Source organism: Ascidiella aspersa, chromosome 7 (genome assembly GCF_963924565.1).
Source record: "Ascidiella aspersa chromosome 7, kaAscAspe10.2, whole genome shotgun sequence".
Taxonomy (NCBI): Eukaryota; Metazoa; Chordata; class Ascidiacea; order Phlebobranchia; family Ascidiidae; genus Ascidiella; species Ascidiella aspersa.
In genome coordinates this window covers 4689682-4713783 of record NC_139453.1, presented here as the reverse complement: position 1 = coordinate 4713783, position 24102 = coordinate 4689682, and the positions used below count along the sequence as shown (strand labels likewise).

At 35.6% G+C, this 24102-nt stretch overlaps 1 protein-coding gene across 1 annotated transcript in view; it reads right to left on the bottom strand.

The window, feature by feature from the left end:
- Window positions 1-19204, bottom strand: part of LOC146137355 (structural maintenance of chromosomes flexible hinge domain-containing protein 1-like) — a 42466-nt gene extending 23262 nt beyond the window's left edge. The window contains exons 1-21 of the mRNA XM_083394867.1: window positions 19022-19204; window positions 17652-17730; window positions 16772-16936; window positions 16298-16380; window positions 15147-15280; window positions 14401-14548; window positions 13969-14088; window positions 12207-12367; window positions 11222-11315; window positions 10433-10640; window positions 9463-9571; window positions 8234-8333; window positions 7243-7401; window positions 6376-6504; window positions 5869-5982; window positions 4793-4982; window positions 3559-3750; window positions 2518-2656; window positions 1793-1921; window positions 1495-1594; window positions 775-913 (exon numbers count right to left, since the gene is read on the bottom strand). Coding sequence (XP_083250993.1) covers window positions 775-913; window positions 1495-1594; window positions 1793-1921; window positions 2518-2656; window positions 3559-3750; window positions 4793-4982; window positions 5869-5982; window positions 6376-6504; window positions 7243-7401; window positions 8234-8333; window positions 9463-9571; window positions 10433-10640; window positions 11222-11315; window positions 12207-12367; window positions 13969-14088; window positions 14401-14548; window positions 15147-15280; window positions 16298-16380; window positions 16772-16936; window positions 17652-17730; window positions 19022-19150 — 2821 coding nt within the window. The 5' untranslated portion in view covers window positions 19151-19204. The remainder of the gene's footprint in view (window positions 1-774; window positions 914-1494; window positions 1595-1792; window positions 1922-2517; window positions 2657-3558; window positions 3751-4792; window positions 4983-5868; window positions 5983-6375; window positions 6505-7242; window positions 7402-8233; window positions 8334-9462; window positions 9572-10432; window positions 10641-11221; window positions 11316-12206; window positions 12368-13968; window positions 14089-14400; window positions 14549-15146; window positions 15281-16297; window positions 16381-16771; window positions 16937-17651; window positions 17731-19021) is intronic.
- Between the last annotated feature and the right edge of the window lie 4898 nt (window positions 19205-24102).

The window sequence follows — 24102 nt, the reverse complement described above, 5'->3', positions numbered from 1 at the left end:
AATTAAATGTGATTCTAGTTCAAATTCTAGATGAAATTTTATTTAGGAATTTGGTAATTCCAATTCTAATCTAATTTGAGAAAACTCAAAACGGTCTACTTTTAATTCTAATCTAATTTGGAAAAACTATAATGCTCTAATTTTAATTCTAATCTAATTTTGAAAAGCTAAAATAAATCTAGTTGTCCAAGTCTGGTACCATTACTATGTATTACTATTAGGTTTCAAAGCAAAAAGTTTAGTACATGTATAAAAATGTACAACATGTCCAAACGCAGGATTTTGTAAGGTGATATAGGAAAATCGCTTTTAGCCGATTGTGTTTCCAATTCTACTCAGTGATCCACATATGCTAATAAAACAATGGACATTGGACATTTGGGAGATAACAGAAATTGGCCAGCCGTTCATGGACAGGGAAAGGCTTGAGAAATCTGTGGTTTAAGAGGAAGTCGGAAAAGACCGTTGCCTTCTGCACCAACCTGAATCAACAAAATAACATCCCTATACGAAACATTTTAGCATATAAAATGGTGACCACATATAAGCTTTTAAAACCAACTAAAACCTCAAACCATAGGATCACAGATATACACATATGTACATAATACTGTAACAAAAAAATCGTCCAAAAATATAACACTGAAATTACTATTTTTCTTCACAAAAATGGGATAGATCGGTGATAAAATGTGGCTGTAACCTGTTCAAAAAGATACAACCAGATCGCTTCACATTTAATTGAGTTTGGTGAAAATAAAAATATTCCCTTACCTTCCTCGAAGTGGATTTCCTCGTACCCGTCACCGAATGACGTCACTCGTATGGCGTGCGGTTGTCCTGGCAACAAGCGGATCTTTAGGGTTTGCGAGGAGCGGGAAAGTCCCGGAAGTGTGACCGTCATCGGGAAATTCTGCAAAATAAGCGGAAATCCTTTCAAAATACTGTTCTTGCTGCCGGCAGACGTAGGAAACTAGCTAATTCTAGCGTTTTTTAAGTCGGTGAAATTAGGGCAATATTTTTACTAATTCTAATTTTAATCTAATTTGGGACTTGCATTCTGCTCTTATTCTGGTTCTAAACTAATTCGGATTTTACCAAAAACCTCGATTGGCCAACGGCATTTTAGTCTCTCAGTCGAAATAAAACAAATTTGAAAGGAATTATTTTGCTCAACAAGACTTGTAGGTGATTTCCACAGTCTGATATGCTAAAACAAACACAGTATTTTTTGTCATTAATAGTCTTAAGACAATAATTTGTGATTCATTCTAAATTGCTTGTAAATAATTAATTGTAATTCTAGTTGATTTTAAGCAATTCTAATTCTAATCTAATTTGAGAAAACTAAAATGATTTAATTCTAATTCTAATCTAATTTTGAAAACCAAAACTATATCTAGTTGTCCAAGCATGGCTGCCAGGCATTGAATCAAATTTAAGTTGTTTATATTAAATTATAAGTTGTAGAAATTAGCTGTAGTGTGAACCTACCTGGCCATGTTGAGACGAAACCACGCCAACAGCTGTTACGTCCTTTATAACAAGTGAGTTGCCCTGCCTCTCCACACCACTGTAACTCAAGTCCAACCCTCTGAAAAAAAAAGATGCAAGAATGGGTTTAATTGAAGAGCCAACCAACATATGTATAAAAAAATATACGGCTGATTAGTATAGTTCGCAGTTTTGAATTTCTTATAGTTATTTTGACGTGGATGACTAATGCTATTCTAATCAAGCGTTTAAAAACAGCGCTTTTACTGCCACACTACTTTCAACAAAAGGTACTTACTGCGACTTTAGGGTGGGTTCTATATCTTCTTGTGCTCTGGTGGGATGTGAGAACTTGTCCTGCATCTCAAGGGGGATGTCGAATGGTTCGGCGATGCGGAGTGGTGACTCAAGGATTCCTACCATGAACCTGGGTGGCGGGGATAACAAGTTGGTTTGATCAAGTACTGGCTTTTTTAACGTTTAAAGTGTTGGTTATTGCTTCACAAAAATGTAAAAATCGATACACTGTAATCCAATTATAAAAACGTAACACATTGAATGGTATAAAATTGCTTTTTGAAAGGCTCTTGATAACTTTGGCTTAAGTTATTCTCAACAAAGTGTAAAATTAACTCTTGTGGACTTGCAGGTTAAAAAGCACTGCGTTAAGAAGCCGCGACAAACAGGTTTATAATCGGTTGTGAATAGTTAAGAACCTCCGGTTTAATTGTGTTATTTATTATTGAAGTTTTGAGTTCACGACCAGTGCTTTCCGATATCCAATGCTAAGTGGTATTATCGCTAGCCGTCCGATGCTGGGGTGACATCGAGCACATACCAAATTTATTTGTGCATGACTTCAATGATATGCGATTTAATTTAAAAATTAAATAAGTAGGAGGTTATTAACTAAATGTAACTAAACTTCATAATGCTTAACAAAAAACCATGAAATGTTGTGCTAAAACCTAAAAAATACATTTAAACGTTCCAATTTTATCTATTACGACCAGCGCTACTTACTTGTACGGTGGTGCTTCTCGTATTTTGAAGTTGATCGTCTTTGAAGGAAGTTTGCTGTCCAATGTAACTTTGTCCGACTCACTATCGGCAAGTGTCGTTTGAAGGATCAAGTTGTAATGACCAACCTCCTTCAATTTCTCTACAAAACACCACAAATTTAAACTTCCCTCAACAGTAAACTTCGAAATAGCGACGAGTTTAGGTGCATGATGGTTTACAGGTAAATGTACGATATAAGTAGAAAGAAATATTGGTGAGATGAAAGACACGAGGCGAACATTTCAGCATGATTTAACAATCATAAACTGGGCACTGCTTGAGGACGAGTTTAGGGTGGTGGGTATGGTTGGGGGTTCGAACCACTAGGCGGTTTTGCAGCAGGCGCCTTGTAGGAGTGTCGACGAGGGACGCGTCTAAAGCTTCGCTTTCGCAGGACGATAATTCGCTGTTTCTGATTAGTTTTTTTCCTATTTATGTCCCCATACTCGTCACTAAATAATGACGTCATTAAACATTAACGTCAGACGAAAAATGGGAGAAGTCCCGAAAAAAATTCGGAAGCCCGTTTCCTTTTTGGATTTCTGGATATGTCCTTCGTTGATAAAAGTACAGCAGGAAAGTAATTTAATATCGTTAAATATTATGTTACAACCAACCTAACTAAACTCCAGTTCTTCAAACTAAGTTCTAACTACACTGAAACATTTTAATACCAGCACACGAACCTATTGAATCAAACAAAAGGCTATAAAAAAGATCGAAAACAACTTTATTCGACAATAGCAGAATACTATGGTTACGCAAAATGCATCGTCAGTTCTGCTTAGAATCTTAATTCGAAGGATTAATTTGATGATGATTTGCGTAAACTATAGTATTCTGCTGTTGTTCAATGAAGTTGTTTTAGATTTTAAGTCTTTGTGGTTTTGTTTTGATTCCGATATGGATGAAAGATCAACAACTAAATGAGTTGGAACAGGCTTAGATCCCAAAATAGTCAATAAAAACAATAATAATTTATTATAATTTCAACACACCAACCTATTGGTTTGAAGATGTACGACGAATGCTTTCCAAGGCCAGTCACGTGACTAGATAGCTCGATTCGCTTCTCGCCATCCTGGGGAGTGAAATAGAGGCGCTGTTCCACCAGCAGCTTTCTACTCCCTCCGTTCGAGGGTAGCTTGTCGATTGGCTCGCCGTTATGGTCCAGGATGTGAACGCTCATTTTGCCTGCAAAGTGTAAAGCAGAAGGCAGTGGTTAAACAATAATGCTGAACACAACTTTCAAGTATGGACTTAATTTAAAATAAACGTACATCGAAAGCCATCGCAGACTCACCGAATCTGTGGATCTATGATGCAAGTATGGCAGGCTAGAAAAACAACTTTTGGTGAGGTTTGAACTCACGACCTCTGGTCATCAACCTTTGTAGTTCAGTTGGTTGAGCGACGGTCTCGGTATAACCGAGGTCGTGAGTTCGAACTCACTGCAGGCTTGTTTATTAAACAAGATAAAGCAAGCAACGGTGCTATGGTTGTTTCTTGACGGTCCCGGTATGACCAAGGTCGTGAGTTCGAAACTCACTGCAGGCTAGTTTATCAAACAAGATGAAGTAAGCAACGGTGCTATGGTTGTTTCTCGACTCGCTCCCTTCTGAGCCTGCATAGCTCAGTTGGTAGAGCGACGGTCCCTGCTTGTCCGGAGGTCGTGAGTTCGAACCTCACTGCAGCCCAGTTGTTTTTCCAGTCTGCTCTGCTTGCATCCTTGATCAACAGATTCGGTGAATCTGCGATGGCTTTGGGTGTACTAGTTATACGTAAGCAGTAATCGTTGTTCAAATTTTACTTACTATTGCGACGTCAATTATGACGTGGTCTCTAAAAATTCATGTCGACCTTGGTTCAGGCAAACCGAATCTTTTAGGGGGTCCGGGTTTAAAAATAAAAACCGTTAGTCAAAATTTTAAGCAAAGTAAAAAACTTACCTACCGCCAAATAGCGAGTACGATTTTTTCTGAAATTTTTTTTTTAGATTTTAATTATTCAGACTAGTGATGCTCAATTTTATTGCTAAGCCTTAGGAAAATTTTTTAGAGACGCGAAACATCCCAAATTTGTTACAATTTATTTATATGTTTCTTGTTTACAAAAATCATAATAGTTTCTGCGTTTTATTATCGCATTTTCGCGGCGCCCTTGAAAATTCAAACGAGTGAAGTTTGAAATCTTCGGATTCACAGTTTGAAACGCCTCAGTCAGATAACAAACTCACCTATGGATAAACCGGCGTTGCTTGCTTGGTCTTCGGCCACCTGGTGGCCATTGGGCCAAGTGACGTCGATAGTTGCGGGGAGTCTCGATTCCTCTCCACGGATCATTGCTTGCGCCGCGGCCACGGACACGGAGCGATCCAGCTTTGACAAGGGATAACACCGAACCTGGTTGTGGAGAATCTGAGGCTCCTGTGGGATTTTGAGAAGTTGCTCTTAACGTTTTAGGTTTATGGAAGTATAAATCTTTGTAAATCAGACATTCAGTGATCAATCAGTTATTGTTGCAAAAAATTCATTTAAGTTTATTGTAGTTATGCTAATACAGGGGTTCCTAAACTGGGGTCCATGGACCCCTTGGGGGTCCGTGAACTAATTTCAGGGGGTCCATGAAAGCAAAATTGAAATATTACCGGACGTTTAAAAAGTAATTAAATTAAAAAAAGAGTTTAATTAAAAATGAAACGTTTTGCCACTGAATGTTAGACTCCTTTTTACTCAAACCATCAGCATATTTCTGACAGGCTATTTGATTGTGACGTCAATTTATGACGTCATTTTTAATAATTTCTTGCCTACAGGGGTCCACGCGAAGCAAAAAATAATTTTAGGGGTCCGCGGTGAAAAAAGTTTAAGAACCCCTGTGCTAATAAGTAGTGATTTTTTAACTCTTGGATTACATGCGGATTAAACTTTGACGTTTTAAAAGGCATGTGGTTTTGACATTTTAAATGGGTCATTGTGGGAATGATATAAGATGAGGATGCTTTGCGATTGGCCGCTTTATTGATTTAGCGGCTTTTGATTATTTTTAAGAGACATTTAGATCTTCATTTCAATGTCTCGTTATATTACTGTTAATTGCTGGTCACTTAGCCAATTGCCAAAAAAGCTTAACTTTTGATTAAAAAGCGGTTATTCATCAAGTTTTTCGTAAGGGAAACGACATGCGCAAAGAAAGAGTGCATCACCAATTATCCAATAGAAAACGTGTAAATCAAGTGGCAACGCCAAAATACAACATAAATACAATGTACAACAAAACAAGTGATGAAGTGTATCTCAGCAATGAACTTACCAAGATAATTTCCATCTCCCCTCCAACAGCATAAACATCTCCATCATAATCTCCACACAATAAGAACCTACGGATCGTCCCACAAATGATGGGCACAGTGCGTTGCGTTCGGATCTGGAAAGTGAACACATAACACTTTAAAGGCCTGACCTTACTTTTTATGTATTTTGGTATATAATGAAGCACAATAATTGCGATATAAAACAGCTGAGACTATGGTTTATATTCTGAAAGGTTGAAAATATAAATTTGACGACTTTTTAGTAGTAAAATTTAGTAAAGCAATAAACATTACAGGGCAGAGCTGTTAGCCTCAAGACCGCAAAATGTTGAGATAGAATCAATTTGGTATTGCACGAATTTGTGAAACAGCAAAAAAAATTACGGTTTAAACAAACCTGAAGTCGATTACCGAAACTTTTAATTATATATATATATATTCTTACTAAAATCACACCAACAGTTTTCAGTTCAATCATAGCTTGGTAAAAACAGTGAATTACCAACCTGTTGTCCTTTACTGAACACTCTCCCGTCCCACTCTATTGCTTTGTAAACCGTCCAAGGAGTTTGGCTTCTGCGGGAAGAACCTCCATCGCTTCTAAGAATCGTCGTCGAGTGTTTCAAGAACTTCACCTGTGACGTAGAAGGTTGGGGGAGTGGGGGGTTAGACACGGGAAACGGTTGTTACGTCACAATGCCTTGAAAGCACGCCACCTTGTGAAAACTTGTTCTAGCTCCAAAATAATTTTAAATGGCAAATTAAAACAGCTTAACAGCTTTATGTGGCAAATGTAACCTAATTTAAATCACCGCTACGGAGCCGAAGCTTTTTGTAGCTCGTCAGTCCGGGATACCACCTTTTTATATCGCGTATCGCCATCGATTCAATTTCACCGGAAACCCATATTTAAGATTTTTTTACTCTAGTTAAAACATGGCTATTTCTGATGATAATTTCATAGATATGTTTCCAGATTGTAAAATGTTAAAACAGTGGTTCTCAACCTGTTTCTTTCGTGGCTCATTTTCGTTGCACAAAAATTCTGTGGCCCAATAAATGTTTATGAAAAAAACAACTATGAAATAGGTTTAGAACAAAACACAGTAGAACATATTTCAAAACAAATTATTTATTTAACCGTGCATTAGTGAGATACTAGCTGCTGAACAAGAAATTTACATTCCTTCTAAATTCCATCCCAAGCCATTATATCTGCAAAAATTAAGTATAGTGACACAAATCTTCATTACATCTAACTTTATGAAATTGGTCTGTGGCCCACTCAAAATGTTCCCATGGCCCACTAATGAGGCATGGCCCACTGGTTGAGAACCGCTGTGTTAAAAGAAGAGTATTTTGAGAGAAATTACCTGTTTATCGTATCGTGCGTGGCAATCCTTTAACCAATCGTAAAACTCGCGCTGTATTTGGCCTGACTGCTCCTCGTCGAGTATCACGTGACTAAACTCGGTACCACGCCCTCGCAGCTTCGAGTCAAGGTCAATGAAGGTCAACTTGTTCGTACTGACCTTGGGCGTAATATAGGGGTTAAAATATCTTTGGGAGAGAAAAACTTTGGGAGCACAGAAAGATAAAAATACGATAAAGATTATTTTTTTTTTGGGGGGGGCACACTTTTTACTGAAGAGTTTTTTATGCCACAAAAAATAAAATAAGATGTTTTATTAACTTTAGGTTCAGAGGTTAGAGCTTTAATAATTGTAGACTACAAATCAAATTGTGGGAGCATTTCGCATTGTGAAAAAAGCGCCAAAGGCCTGATAGTGTTAAGAGTTTTAAACATTGAAAATGACACTTCTGATTGTTTTAAGAGTTCGGGAACCCACACACAGACTTGGACAACTAGATAATTCTAGTTTTCTAATTGATTGAATTAGAGCAAAATGCGGATAATTCTAATTCTAATCTAATTTGGATTTTACCAAAAATGCTACTTTGTCCAACGGCATTTTTAGTTTCTCAGCTTAAACACAGAATTTTAATTAAAATTTTCTGGTTGGAACGACTAGTATATAATTTTTGCAGGCTAAAAGGCATTAACTATTCACGTTCTTATTATAATAAATTAAATTAAATTGGTTGTAAAAACTAAATGTGATTCTAGTTCAAAGTCTAGTTAAAATTTAATTTTTTAGGAATACGGTAATTCTAATTCTACTCTAATTATAGAAATCTCAAAATGATCTAATTCTAGTTCGAATTTAATTTAGAAAAACTGAAATGCTCTAATTTTAATTCTAATCTATTTTTAAAAAGCTAAAATAAATCTAGTTGTCCAAGTCTGCCCACACAATCATTTTTTTCAAGTGTTTGGAAACGAAATAAAAAGTTTTAAAGCACCTGGAACTTGTCATTTGTGAAGAGGCAGCCAGAAACTCGGTAGAAGCAATCGCTTGGTATTTGTGGGATGTGTTTCTTCGGTGCTCGACACCACTCAAAACTAGACGGTGGGAAAGAACAAATATAAAACTGGAACGTTTTGCTGTTGTTGCTAAAGTTGACGCCATAAATTAGAGATCACTTAAAAAAAAAAAAAAATGACGTCATAAAAAAATGACGTCATAAAACAAGTAGATTTAAGAAAGCTGTTGTTTTTAGACCAACAAATGTTAAACTGAAATGAAGTCGAAATACATTTGAGAAGAAGACGCCAAAGCGTTTTTTTCAATTAAGCTGTTTCCTTTTTTAAAATCCGTTTTAGTTTTCAAATAGACCTGCAGGGGGCCCTAAAATTATTCCACATACCGCAGTTTACGAACCCTCATGTAGATACAATAAAATGTAACCATGTTAAATAGGAAAACATTTCTACACAGATAAAAAAATAAACTTCTAAGTAACAGGGAAGATGTAAGGAAACATGTCATATTTTGACAGCACATAGTCCCCGGGAAATAACAATAAAAACACCAACCAGTTTTTTAAAGCCTTCAGAGGATTAACCGAAATGTTGGCCAAGTAATGATTTTGTACAAGCAAAGTAGGATAGAAAAACAACTAGCCTTTGGTGAGGTTCGAACTCACGACCTAGGCCATACCGGGACCGTCGCTCTACGAACTGAGCTACACAGGCACCGAGAGGAGCGAGTCGAGAAACAACCATAACACTGTTGCTTGCTGCATCCGGTTTGTACGACTAGTCTGTAGTGAGGTTGGAATTTATGACCTAGGCCATACCGGGAACGTCGCTCTACCAACTGAGCTACACAGGCTTACAAGGGAGCGATTCAAGAAATAATAATGGCACACATAACAGAACATATTATATCATAGCGAAAGTCTTCAGATACGCTCGAAATATATGATACGTGTACCGTTACCGTTGGTCCGTACGACTTCAAATCAACGGTAACTAACAGAAGTTTCGTTTAACAGCTACTGCAGTTGTGTTAAATGCAGTATTTAAATGGTTAAATACATTTGGTAGTTGTAGTTAGTTGGCGACTAGTGCCCCAGTTAGCAGTTGTTACCATTTGTGAATGGATGCTCCTTTTTTTCAGAAAAGAATAAAGCAAAAGTAGAATTTAAAATATCGCTAACAAGTTTATGACTAAAACTATTTTTCCTACTCGTCGATAAAGGTGTAGGGAATAAGTCTTCCGTTCCAAAAGCATTCAAACACAGGCCTCCTTCCTCTTGCTGGTAGGTCCTCGCTGCAAATATCATCATCGTCTTGGTCTAAGAAATAAGTTTAGGAACAAGAGTAACAAAGAGTGGTTCAAACTGTAGCATAAACAATATGACCAAGCATAAAGGGGCTCAAGTATAATTAAATTAGGTGATTACTCTTTTAAAACGTTTTATTTTGTGTATGAAGTATACATAATGACAAACACAGTAAACTAAACACAATGTTAGATAAGCAATGAAATGAAAACAAATCACGAGTTTGGAAGATTATAAAATAATAATCAATTTGTTTGTTTCAAAACTATATAATAATTACATAGATAATTACCTGCAAAAACGTCAGTCCAAAATTACTGATAACGATAGTTACGATATGGACTCCAGCCATAAGATCGAAATAAGACCAACATCAACGTCGAAATAACACACAGTTCGAAATAAGACCAAAATAGGACTAATACATAAAAGTCGTATAACCGTCTCAAAATCTAAACCGGAATAAGTCTGAACACCGTCGGAATAAGATCTAATGGTGCAATACCTATGGCCCCCGAATGTCCCAAACCCTCTTTCCTACAGTTTCAGGCGTTATTTTGGCCATTTAGGCCTTTATTTCGATGAATTTATGACTTATTCCGACAGATTTAGGTCTTATTCAGACGATTTTGTTCTTATGCTGTACTTGATATTACTGCGTATTTGGCTGTATTATGCCGTTGGTCTTAATACTATAGTTTTATAGATTTTCTGCTTTAGGTATTGTTGCTTTTTAGGTCTTATTGTGTTTCCCAACGAAATATCGGTAAGAGCTGAATATCTGGCAATATTTTATCAGTCTGTCTCTAGTTTTGATTACTGGCTAGTCGTTAGTCGGCAATATAAAGATGTTTTACGTTTAGTTTTACAAACCTGCGTTGGTAGCGGAATCAAGGGGGTAGGTTTCTCTGTCATATAGGAAGGGGTGATATCGGATGACCCCCTCCACGACCCCCCCATCCGCCATCGCTCGGAACTCGAACGAGTCGGAGGCGGTTCGGATGTAGCGCGACTCAAGGTCATCGTCGATGTCATGAAGGTCAACCGATAAACTTTCATGACCTTCTTCGTGAAGCGAAACCTTAAAACCAAAAAACGTTTATGAAACTCAATATTGGGCCAAAAGTTTTATAAAAATGAACTTCACTTTGCACTGATAATTAATAAATGGCATGAGCAAAAAACTTTACCAACAGAGAGAAAAAACTTTAACAAAAACTTTAACGAGTAGACAAATATGTTGATATTGTTAAATGTGTTTGCTTTATTATTTTTATTAAAATTGCTTCAAAAACCTGTGGATTATATTCCAAAACTATTCAAAACGAAAAGTTGAAACCAAGAAAAGTTTAGAAAACTTAATATTGGGTAAAAAATATAATATAAAAATGACGTTATTTTGCATTAAATGCGGCATAAGTTAATGATAAAAAATTAAAAACACGAAGAAATGTTGATTTATTTTTATTATGTGTGTATTGTGCTACAAAACTACTACAAAGGTACATGTTTTTTTATTTTTGTGTTTCTGTGGTTCTGTAATTGTTCAAAAATTAAATCAACAAAACCACTAAACCTAAAACAATCAATATATCATTTAGAACTGTGGAATTTTAAGTGGTGAAAAAATAGTATTAATTTATAAAGTAGAAAAACTTCTACCTTAATATTAACATCAAGTGCGCCTAGATTTTTTCTCTGTCTCGATATTGCAGTATTTCCTTCTGGTCCGTGAATGTAGTAATGGTAGATATGTCTGAAATACAACACATAATATTAACATTTAGTCGCTATATTAACATGCAACCGCTATACAATGACAAGGAAGTCATCCTAACAAGCCACATCTAATTTGAATATAGTACAATGGTAATTTTATGGCTGATACTTAACTAACGCAAGGCTGCAGTCATAAGAAATTATGAAGGCTTATAAACAAGATAACAATGAGTTAGATGACAATACCAGCAATAAGAATGGTCCATGTTGCATACTAAAAAAAGAAAAATAGGAAAAATTCAAATTTCATCACTGAGCAAATCAAATAATCAAAAAAAAAGATTGCTAATGCTATTGCAAATAAATGGTAAACATAACTTACACTGCAAGTCTAACACTACAATCAAATACTTAACAGTACTGGATAAATTCTAAAGTCAGTTTATTTTTGGTTTATTAAAAAGAAATATATTAAAATAGCATTTGAATTGACAAGTGATCCAATACATTGGAGAAATTTATTTCTCATAAGTATCACATAAAACGACTGATTTTATGTCATAACAGTCTGAAGAAATATCATTTCCATCATGTTTTCTTTTGTTTAAAATAACAAAAATTGAACACACTGTTGCTGCCAGGAATTGTTTCAATTGTAAAATTGTTCTTATGGCAATTTGTTTTTAAATTAATAAAAAAACAATAGTAAAATTTGCCGGAAAAGGAATTTCACAATTGGTATACAAATAGTTTTAGTCAACAATTAAATACATTATTTTCTCTTAATATCACATAAAACGACTGATTTTGATCATATGCCAGGACAGGCTCTGAGGTATATATTACCACCATACTTTTTCAGAAATTATAAAATAAAACATCTTTTTAAAAACAAGTTTTGAATCAGTCATCAGATTTTTGAGCTTACGCAAGCTGCCTTGTCCAAATATCGAAGCCTCTCTTTACGAAGGAAATGTGGCTGGGGTTGAGGCCGCTCACAATCACCCGGGTAAACCCCTCTTCACCCTCACCCTCGATAAACTCCTTCGTGATATTATCATTCTTCGACACATGGCTCGAGTCACCAGGCTGTAGACAAACAATGTTGTGATCAGGGATGCAAAGTCGGACTTGGGACGTGACATAGTCTGTTGTTTTGCTGGATTTGAACTCGGTACTCGAGTAAGACTACGTAAAACTACCAGAGTCCAGAGTCCGACGTGCGCATTACCAAATTTCAAAACTGATAAGGCAGCCAATTGTAAGTTGTAAAAGTGTAATAGCAAATGGTGGAATATTTTCTAACCATTTATTGTAAGCCAATAGAATATATGCCACCCTTATGCTGGGATTGCTGAAAATCCACCTTAATTGAGTTACATAAATTGGTAAATACAAGCTGTAGAGTCGGAGCCTGATTCTGGACTTGAAGAAATAGCACATTTAGCCGGAATCTGACTCAGGACTCGGGTTATTTAACCAACTCCGCAGCCCCTGATGACCAGGAAATTTTTGGAATGACCTGTGTTTAATCTTTGCAAGAAAATTAGTGACCGGACTTTTCTCATTTTAGGCAAATGTCTCAAACTGAATGCCGTTTTATTTGCACATGGCTAGAATCACCAGGATGTAGAAAAATAGTCTGTGTTGTGATGACCAAGACATTTTTTTTCGAATGACCGGTGTTTAATCTTGGGCAGAAAATTAGTGACCGGACTTTATTTGTTTAAAGCAAATGCACAAACTGTGCTCCATTTGTACATAAATAGAAATATTGATGTGGTAACGTTATTATTATTTGATTTATCCGTCTTTGCCAGGTGGCTCGAATCACCAGGCTATAGAAAAAATCAGTGTTACGACTTACGATGCCCAAGAATTTGTTTTTTTGAATAATCTGCCCTCAGACTTTAGTTTAAAATTACTTGATTGAACTTTAATCATTCAAAGAAATAACATGATTTGGACTTAATTTTGGTGTAAATAATAGTAAAAAAACAAGAACATATTTTCAACAATTTGTTCGCTACACTCAAAAGCAATAAGATATTGTGATATTATATAAACAGTGTTTAGCTGGATTTTGGCACATTTAGCAAGGTGGTGGAATTTCACAAGTCAATGATACAAACAGTTTGCTTAAAAAATCATGAACTTTTAAGGCTTTTATGTTCAGCGTGCCTATAAATATATATCAGTGTTGTAAACAAGTCATTTTGAAATGACTTAAGTCCAAGTCAAGTATTTTGCAAAAATAACAAGTCAAGTCCCAGTCCAAGTCATCGGTTGCCCAAGTCAAGTCCCAGTCAAGTCATTATGGGAGCAAGTCAATTTCAAGTCATGTTATTGACATAAAAGTAAATTGTTAAACCATTGAAATCGGTAAACACGTCCGATAATGATCAACAATTTAACTAAAAAATTTACACAAAGGAAATATGCAGCAATAAATTGTTTAGTGTGCAAAACTTGGGATACATTTTAATAAAAAACACTTAATTTAATCCCAAGATGTTTGACAGAATGACTCAAGTCCAAGTCAAGTCATTCTGGTCAAAAGACTAAAGTCCAGTCAAGTCATTTTAAAACAGTGACTTAAGTCATTACAACACTGATATATATACTTGCAAATTGGTAAAAATGAAATGAGGTATAATCATAGTGCAAAAGTTTGAAAAACTCTTCTATACCTTTCTGTTGCGAATGTATCCGGCAAAGATGGCCTCCCTATTTCTTTCTCTTCTCCGAAATTCATCTTTCGACATCGTAAACTCATGCACGTCGCATGAACCCCTTGGCTTTGTGATTATCTGAGCAAAAAATTTAAGGTTAGACAGACAAGTAAACTGGTAATGTTACGACAAAACTTAAAGCTGTTTCTACTATTTAGTGAAAATGTCTCATCTCAAGGCAATATTTTTTTAATATTGAGGATAGTAAACATCTGGAAAATAAACTAGTTTTTTAACACAATATATATAAGCTACTAAATCATAAAAAAATTAAAAAAAAAACGAAACACGATTTGTCTAATGTTACTTGTCGTTTAAATGTTTCAAACATGGAAATTTTTAAAATGAGTATAGATTAAAAACAGTATATTCAGCTTGAACCCAACTTACCCTTGTTGCGTTTCCGATAAAAAATATTGCTTGCTTTCCTCCCACACCAAACCACGAGATGTCGCTATTAAGTGACTTAGGGGTTTCCCCTTGCATATCATCACCAGCAAGGTCAGTTGAAGTGTTCAAATCTTCACCGACAACATTTCTATCAAAGTGAAAGCTTTATGTAAAAACATACCACTAGTAGTATGCAAACAGCCTTCTTATGCGTTTTTAAAATTAATGCAAACGTTATTGCGATTGACTCTAACTAATATATGCAGCTAGCACAACGACTCAACGAGCAAGGCTTTTCATTTATTTGTGGATTTGATGAATAGTCATTATATGGTGCGCAGTCCAAAAGGTCTAGAAACACTGTTGTAGATATTGTGATGGGTAGATGCTTATGAAACTTGAAGTTGCATGACTGAAATTAGGATACTCTAAATGTTTTACTGCTGAATATAAATTATATACTACTTATAAATCATATGCGAAATTTGAGTTTTGCATCTGTGTTTTGCGGCTGAACACATTTCACAAAAATTTTGCATGAAATGTGGCTGAAAGTGCTTCTGCTGTGGGATAACTTTTTAATTTATAGGTTTTGAGCAAACAAACAACATTTTGTTGTTTTTCTTTTCTTTTTCTAGGTACTAATAAATGCCCATATTTTAAACATTTAGTTTGCTAAGCGCTGTAGCCACAAAAGCATGTCTCTAAAAAAAAGTTAAAGCATTTTCTGTGCTATATGTGCTTACACTCTTTCGTGCCGTTCTGTCCTATTGAACTTTGACAAGCGATAAATTGCCCAATTGTTGAGTTGTCGGGAAGACATGCCTTCACCATTGTCGTAGACACACAAAGCGTGCGAGTTTGTAGATTCATTAATATGCTGCAAACAGGAGTCAAATTTTTATACATAAAAAACTATTTAATCATTTATACAAAAATACATAAAAAGAATTAACTCATTTATGTAACACAAAAAGGTATAAAATCATGTATAGAAAGAAATACATAAACAGTATTAAACCAAATATATTCAAACAATCAATTGTTTAAAGTCATGTATTGCATTTATATTCATGTGGCTGGAATTCCAACAAGAAAACAAATGAACATTTCACCATGCACTTGTTTAATTTGCATTTGTAGTTGTGCTAGTGCATAATGACAATTTCAGAAATTTTAATTGGCCTTCAAATTTGGCACGACAAATGATTTTTCACAGATCAACAAACTAATTCTAGGAGTCAAGCCGTAATCGTTGATCAGAAAGCAACTTCAGAAGGGCTAGATCTCAGTTATTAACACACATATGTGTGTACATGTGTTTCATTCAATAATGATATGGTACTTTGGAAACCCTTCATTATGAAGTTGCTTGTGCTAACAGATTGAGCAAGCATTGGGGTACTGTTGTTTCTAGACTCGTTCCCTTCTGAGCCTGCATAGATCAGTTGGTAGAGTGACGGTCCCGGCTTGACCGGAGGTCGTGAGTTCGAACCTCACTGCAGGCTAGTTGTTTTTCTAGTCTGCTCTGCTTGCATCATAGATCAACAGATTTGGTGAGTCTGCAATGGCTTTCGGTGTATTAAATACCGCAGGAAATAAAATTGCCAAAAGGTAGTCCAATGTTATGGTGTACTTGTGAAATTGATCCTAGATAACAGCTTTTTTTGCTAGTAAATCTGCAAACTTAAAAATCGCCTTTACATTATGTAGTATACATTTCAGTAAACCTTATCCAGTTTTGATTAAATACTTGACAAAATCCTTAAAAGTGTCTGACCTAAATTGCTAGCTTTGCTAGACTATTCTACTGTTACTGCCCAGGAATTGAGGTCGACATTTATCTTGCAAGAGTCAAGGTGATTTTCAATATCACATGTTCAGTGCAACAACTTACCAAACTCAGTTCGATGTGACGTGGCCCTTTGTTTTTTACAGTGGCTGCCAGAGCATTGTCAATCAATTCAGCAAATGCAAATGCTTTGAATGAACAAAAGAATTGTCAAAAAATATAAAAATCAAAAAAGGTTCTAAACAATCCAACCGTTTTGGTATATATATATAAACATTAAACATACAACTAAGCTGTGACTGTGATTGAATAATATGAAAATATTATAAGGATTTTTCACTATATTCAAGGATTGTTTGTTTGAATTCATGAGTAACATAGCATTTGCTAAATACTCACATAAGAAAATAATTTAGATATATATGAAATTCATTTTCATTGTGTTTAAAAATCATAGAAACATGTTATACTTTTTCTTGATGACATATTTTAAGAGTTACAAGTGTGATACATATTTTATTTGGATAAAAATATCCAGTGTTTTTGACAAAAAGTGACACAAGGTTTACAACAACTTACGCAGTGGATTGATGTGTCCTTCACTGGCGTAGTATTCATATATTCCACTTTTTATAAGAGTGTCATAATGAGGTTGGAATTCAATCTTCTCCGAGACAGGCGTTTCCAGTGGCTGGTTGAGATATTTCAGCAGATAAAGGGTGTCATTGCTTTCTATGAGCGTCACTGAAAAACAAAAGTAAAGTTTTATACATAAGAAATCTTGTTATATAACGTACTACTAAGACAGATATTCCAACAATAGCAAACATTACAATTTGCTTCAAAACTCACACTCTGACATTTTGGATGAAAAGTATTGTGATATCAATGCCTAATGTCATAACGATGCCCAAAAAAGCAAAATATATAAATTTGAAACCATTTAAATATATTTTTTCTAGTTTATTAAGCCTGAAATTGCTTTAGGCTTAAAATGGTTACTTTTTTTCTGTTGTTAGCCTATTATTTTTTGATAAATTTGCATTTTATAGTAAAACTGATCTGTTGGATCACAAAATATAGCAAAATTGCGATATTAATTACGTATCTAATTGGCAAAGATGCCACCTTAGTATCAGATAAGTACCGATATAACTTGGCATCAGGTATCGGGCCCCAAAACTGATAATACTGGGTAGTTTTAAAAACGTAAATTACCACACAAAGAAACAACTTTTGTACACGGTTTGTTGGAAAATAATTCAAAATAGCCTTACTTTAAAAATACATCAACGCTTTAGATGTAATTTAAATATTTGGTTGTGCCACCAGACACAAAAGAGTTGTTACTTTAATAAGAATTAACCATTATTTTCACAGCTATAATATATACAGAGGTCGGAAGTATTAACAGATATTTCATGTTTTACCAAATTTGAAAGGAAATGTAATAATTTACCAAAGGAGTCATCATCGCAAATCAAATTTCTTCCAGTTGTTGTGATGATAAACTTGTCATTTTTCCTCAGTGAAAATTTCTACAAAACATGAAAATTTGGTTATTTTAAAAACTCAACAACCAGATGTATTTTATACATAAAACATGTTGGTCCTAATGGTCAATATCAGGCAAGTTCGAATCCCAAAGTTGTCATAAAAAGCAGTAAGTACAGCCGAACAGATTTCACTAAAATTTTACTGAAATGCAGGGGTCCGGGTTAATTCCCCATACACTTTACACTTCCAAACAGGGTAAGTGGTCGAACACAAACCACAATGTTCCCATATGTTACATGAGCAGGGTGCATTTTTGACATTCATTGCAACAGTCATCTCAACTTTTAAGGCTGTGAAACCACAAGATCTGTCATACTTGCCAGACGGGGATGCGTCCACCCTCAGAGTAATTTAAATGGCAGTTTTACAAAATAGTCCTAATGATAAATTAATCACATGTGACCCTAAAATCTTGGGTGTGGATTAAAATTCTGAGGTGTTGAAATGTGCAATAAAAAAGGTTTTATACAAATTTGAGGTTAGGAAATATACCACAACTCAACCGTTTATGGAATTTAGGTATGCACACAAATTGCTTCCAAAATTGTTGGATATGTACCTACTGCAGAATGCTTGTTTTTAAAGTTTGGGCAAGTATTAATGAAGTACTATCTGGAAACTGTAAGAGCGACTGACGTTTTGCACATTTAAGCAACTTTTTGCGGCTTAAAGCATTTCGTGGCAATTTTCCACAAAATTTTTATTCACAAGCATATGCCTAATTTTCAAACCTGGCCAGCCTGCAAACATATTAGAAAACTAGGTGCATGTTTTTTTGTATTTTTTCTTTTTTTAAGGCAAGTTGTTGTTGACAAAAACTTGTATAGGTGCACTAGCCATACTTTCCATGCACCAATCTGCATTTTGTGGACTTTTTTGCCAAGATCTCGGAGTGTGCAGCATAAATATTCAGTTAAGCAATCAAGGTTTATTGCACCAACAAGTTTTAGATTCAGCATCTTACCACAAATTGATCTGTTTTCTTAAGGTTAGAAATGCAATTGGCCAATTAAGGTTTGCAAACAAATTTCCTAAAAATCGACAGACGTTATTAAGGTTTGGGTGTGATAAGCGTTACCTTTTGGGTTCGAGTGGGTCAAGTATTAGAGTGAGTGTTATTTACTACTAGTTTGCAATTTCAATTTTGAGGACTAGTTTTGTTAGTGTAAGCCCCTCAAAAATTGCTGTAGCTATGGTTATGACTGTCCGCTATCCCGAATCATATCCCTACTGTATGTACTTTATTAACGTATAGAACTGTTACACACTGACCTTTAAAACCTTTTCTCGAAAAACATCAAACGAAAAAATGCCTCCGATGTGGATTTTCTGTTTTTCGGTCTTACTAGCTGTCCTTCTGTCGTACACAAACACATAGGCGTCCTCTTCGTCATTTTCCATGCCTGGAAAGTGTTTTTGCAGCTTTCTAAAATCGCCTTTTTACAATTTGCAGCAATAAAATAAAACTGCAGCAAATTTATTTCGCGCGAAACACCATCTCTTGCTGTGGTCACGTGCTAAAATCTTTGTACCAGCAACAACAAATAATTTATCCGCTGAGCTAAAACCACATTTTTCTATTCGTCAAAATTTCGCTGTTTACAAACGTTTGGTGAATACCTCATTCCAACATCAGTGTAAAAATACAAGTGAAAAAAAATACACTCAAAGTTGTTCTCTTCTCCGACGCTGTTCATGTTTAACGACAGAAATTGATTGTGTCTATTTTTTTTGCATTGAGTGTTGCAAATATAAAACGTGTTTTTTATTAGAATTTAAAAGTACTGAAAACAAATCGATTAAAATTTAAAAGGCCAGTATTTATTTACATTTTGAGAACAAACTACCGAGATGAACCAAATCCTAGTGGGCGATTTTACGTTTTAATCATTTAACAACCACTGTAGTTTTGCGTTGCCTCAAATATGTTTGTCAAAAAATTGTAAACAATGACATTTCTATCAGAAATTTAAACGTTTAAATCATAAACAAATATTTTTGACATAAATTTTAAGAGTAGGCTATGTTTGATATATCTCCTTCAAAGTTTTTTCTTATTATTTTAATTAGGCCTAACTTATTCTAATTGCAAACACCCAGTATTTTTAGGGGCTTTATATGTGTGCTATGGAGTTGCAAAAGTCAATCAGGTTAAACCCTAAAATTGGTGCAATTGTTTTTTTGCGGAAGGCTATTGATAAGTCAATATCAAATATCAATACGTTTGCTTGAATATTTTTTCACTAGTAATTTTCCGCTAGACGTCTTAAACAAGAAGCAAAAATATATTTCTTGGTAGTTTTTCTTTTCACCTAGAGCTCAAGAATGGCACCGGACTTTAAGTTGTGGAAGTGCACGTCTGCCATGGGAAAACAATTACCGCAACCTCTACAATTCAACAATCTAAAACAAACTTAGAAACTTCCAGATTTAGTTTAACTTGGGCGCAAGTGCACCAAATGATTCCTTTTATTCGTTTGCTAAAGAAGAAACGAACCAATGTAGCCTACTTTTTGCAAAAAGGCTCGGAAACCGTCTGTTTTATTTGTGTCCTGTGACGTGTTTATACTGGGAAAACGTGAGCGCGTGGTAAAGTATGGAACTACGAATACCGTGTATTTTACCCGAGCAACTACTCTTCGGAGTGCACAAAGATGAACCGTGCAAAACATTTGTGAATTATGTCCTTTTATGTGCAAGGTATGTCATTTATCAATGTAAATATGCCGAAAGTGTCCCGACTATGCTACGCTTTATCGCGATGTCATCTTCTGTGTGATGATTTTGTCAATAAAAATTCTCAGTGGCTTTCTCCAAAATGTAGATATCTGCAATTTGATTTTTCTGTTGGCAACTGTTTTGTATGTCGTTTACGCCTAAACGGCTGCCAGCTATAGCTTTTAGGTATAAATTCAAGCTAGGTTATTTCACGTTAAAAAAACAACACAGTTCGGCGATAATGGACTGGTTTTGTAAATAAAAAATATGTCTGAATTATAAGAATTAGGGCCGATTCCCTTTTGCCAGGCTGTTGTAACAGTTTATCGTAATACGATTGTTTCAAAGACAACAACCTTAACCTAGGTCAACTCATGTCAAGCCACTCAAGGTTGCGATTTTTGCTTGTAAATATATTTAGGTCAAATAAAAGACCAAAAGCATTTAGCCTACTTACTTTCACGTAAACTGTTGTTAAAATTGATGCCGCGGGCTCTCTGAAATTAGTGTCTTTTAACATGTTGCATTTTTAAATTGAAAATAGCTCCTGAATATTTGAATCGAATGGAATTTGCTGTTAAAAAATAAAAAGATTACCACTCAGATTCTGTAATGGCTATGCTATATATATATTACCAACAAATATAGCACAGCCATTAAAAGTTGGCCTTGCTTAAAAATAATGTGCGTTGTTTAAAGCAAAGGCTAAAATATATTCGCAAATAAGTAAATTTAAGGCAAAAGTAGATATTCGGAATTTGGAAACGATTTTAAGAAAGACACAGCGTTGTGCGAACTTAAAGTCGCCATTGGAATTAATCCTTTTGTTGTCACTTCAAAGGATTAAAAACGTTCCTGAACACTTGTAACATTAAAGGTTAGTTATGTATAAGTTTGCGAAGCAAATTTAAATCCACCGCTTATAACCAATCACCGTTCGTCAGCAGCATTGTTCAAAAATCTGCTTGCGTTAACCTTTTTTATTGTGTTTCGGGCCTTGAAAAACATTGTGGTGAACAAAAATTAAAAACCTGAGGCCAATTGAGTGGTTTTCGTATTGTTTGCTTAAATTAGAACTGTGTACTGGATGAAATTATTTTGAGACTGCTACAAAATTAATGGCTGTATATGCTTTTAAAAACAAAAAAATGGTGTTGTCCTTTTGCTGACTGATTGGGATCTAAACAATCAGAGTGAATTTGTTAAATTTATGTATAACATCCCCACACGAAACCTTCATTTGTAGGCTACATATAACCAATTTATTAGCTTAAAGGAGAATTATAATTGTAATAATAATACCGGTAAGTGTTTTACCACTATGATTATAGGCACACGAGAGAAAACATTGCTATTTATACAAATCATAATAGTTTCCGGAAATTGAATTGTTATATTTAATTCAAATTTTAATGTTTTAACTATGAAAAAAATATCAAATTACAATAATGTTGTATAATACTTGTGGCGTGTGTTCAAAGTTAATTTGTAAGCATAAAAATCCTAATATTTGCCAGCAATTAAATTGTAGTGTTTTAATTTATATTCCAATTTTTCAGCATGAAAAAAAATCAAACCAGCATAATGTCGTAAAATACTTGTCGCGTGCTTTTAAAGGGGCAATGTTCCCTGCCAAGGCAATTATCGACAAAAAATGGTTTATTTACCGAACAAAGCCGCGGAAGCACTGGGCAAAGTTTGCTGGGCGCCGAGCGCTTTCCTGCCTACGTTTCAAGTTGAATTAGGAGCGGCTGATCAAACAGCAGCAGCAGCAGTAGTAGTACGGTAAGCAACAGTAGGCTGATTTCAAATAATGCGCCGCATTGTCGTGCTTTTATTACGTCACAAGGGGGAAGGCTGCTGGGACCGGAGTGATGAATGCATGAAAGCGAGTGGCTGTTGACAGTCGGCGTCCTTTTCTGCGCCACAAAAACCGATCGGAGCCGGGATTTGAGACGAAAGGAACCGGCGCAAACCAGGCCTGGTCGCCAATGCTGCGGCAAAAGGGCCTTTGAGGTTCGCAGCGATCCGCAATTTTTGATAAAACTTCTTGGTCGAGCGACAATATTAGCTTAAGGCAAGGGGGCGGGGGGAGAGGCGGAGCAGCGGGCGCACATGAAAGCACTTTCGGGGTCTTTCACGGCGTACACAGTAGACTGCTGTTGTGCAGGCCTCGGCCGTAGCCCGGCTGCTGTCCTGTGTGTAGCCTTCTACCAGCTGCGCTGATTATGGCTCGAGTGTGACGTCACAAATTATGACGCTCGCCAGCGCTGTTCAAAGCGGCCGCGGCGCCATTCTTGCCTTTGATGTCGCTGATTGTCTTGGACGCTCGACAGACAATGAGGAAATTCCGCGGGCTTCTGTAAGCTTGGGTCGCGCACTTCGTCAAACTCCCCGCATTCTGAGCTGCGCTGAGCTTAATTCGATTCCGGAGCGTTTTTACATGGCGCCATTTTACTTCTGAGGGCGATGATGGGAGGGTTTATTGACATGTTATTGTTGCGCTGCGAGTCGACCATTCGCTAGCGTTGTTGCCGTTGTTTGGATGCCAAGTAAAACTCTTTGGAATTACGTGTAACTGTCTAATGTCTTTGCTTAAGTGTCTAACTTGGAGGGAAAAGTAATCAGATTAAAAACTTTTTTTCACTTTTGTCGATGGTTTGTGCATTTTGTGAACGCTAAAAATAGAGCATTTTGTTTTTAAGTTTTAGGTTGACCAGACAATCCTTTCTATACATCAAATAAAGACCTAGAAATTACAAGCACGTATTTACAAGCTTCCTAAAGCGCTAACGTTCATACTTTAATCGTCAAATATAAAGGCTTTTTGGGTCTCATGTTTGTTTCTCACGGATGGAATTTCTTGTTGTAGATTATTTAGAATTTTTGTGGTAAACATTAAACTAAATTGTGACCAAATTTTTTTTATTTTTATCGCGAAAGAAGGCTTAGCAAAGATAATAGAAAAAAATTGCTAAAAAAGGGTTAATAGCAACCACTACTGGCGCCATCGAGCAATTTATTGCCATTTTCTGAAGCGATAGAACCAACCATTAACACCATCAAAGTTTTCAACGTTTACATAAATAATATTTTACAATCAATTTGTCATTTTGAGAGCGGCCCATACGGAGTTTTTTAAACTTATATTTCTTACATAAAGTCCAGGATTAAAAAAAACAATTAGTTCTATTTATAATAAACTTTTATTTACTAAAATAAATTAAACCGAATATGTTTGGCTGAATAACTAAGTCTTGTTTTTCCTTGGATTTTCACGATATGTTCCCTCACAAAGAGATGATACCTGTTTTCTTGGAAACACTTAAAGCAATTACGACGCATACCTAATGAAATCGTTTCTTTACTGTTTCTCATTGTTTAAAATTTTATGGTCCTTAGTTTGACGTAATGTTTATCGGCAAACTTCTATAGAAAATTAGGTTACGGTGTCCTGCCAGACGGCCCCTTTGTTAAATACAGCGTTCAACAGCCAATAAAGCTAATTGGTTAGTGTGAAAACTTTCACCACGGAAACGAGTTGAAAGAGTCGAAAATATTAATCACGGTGTGTTTTTTGTCGTTCCACTGACTCAGGCGCAAAGCGTTACTTTCGTCAGCCATTTTACACCCTA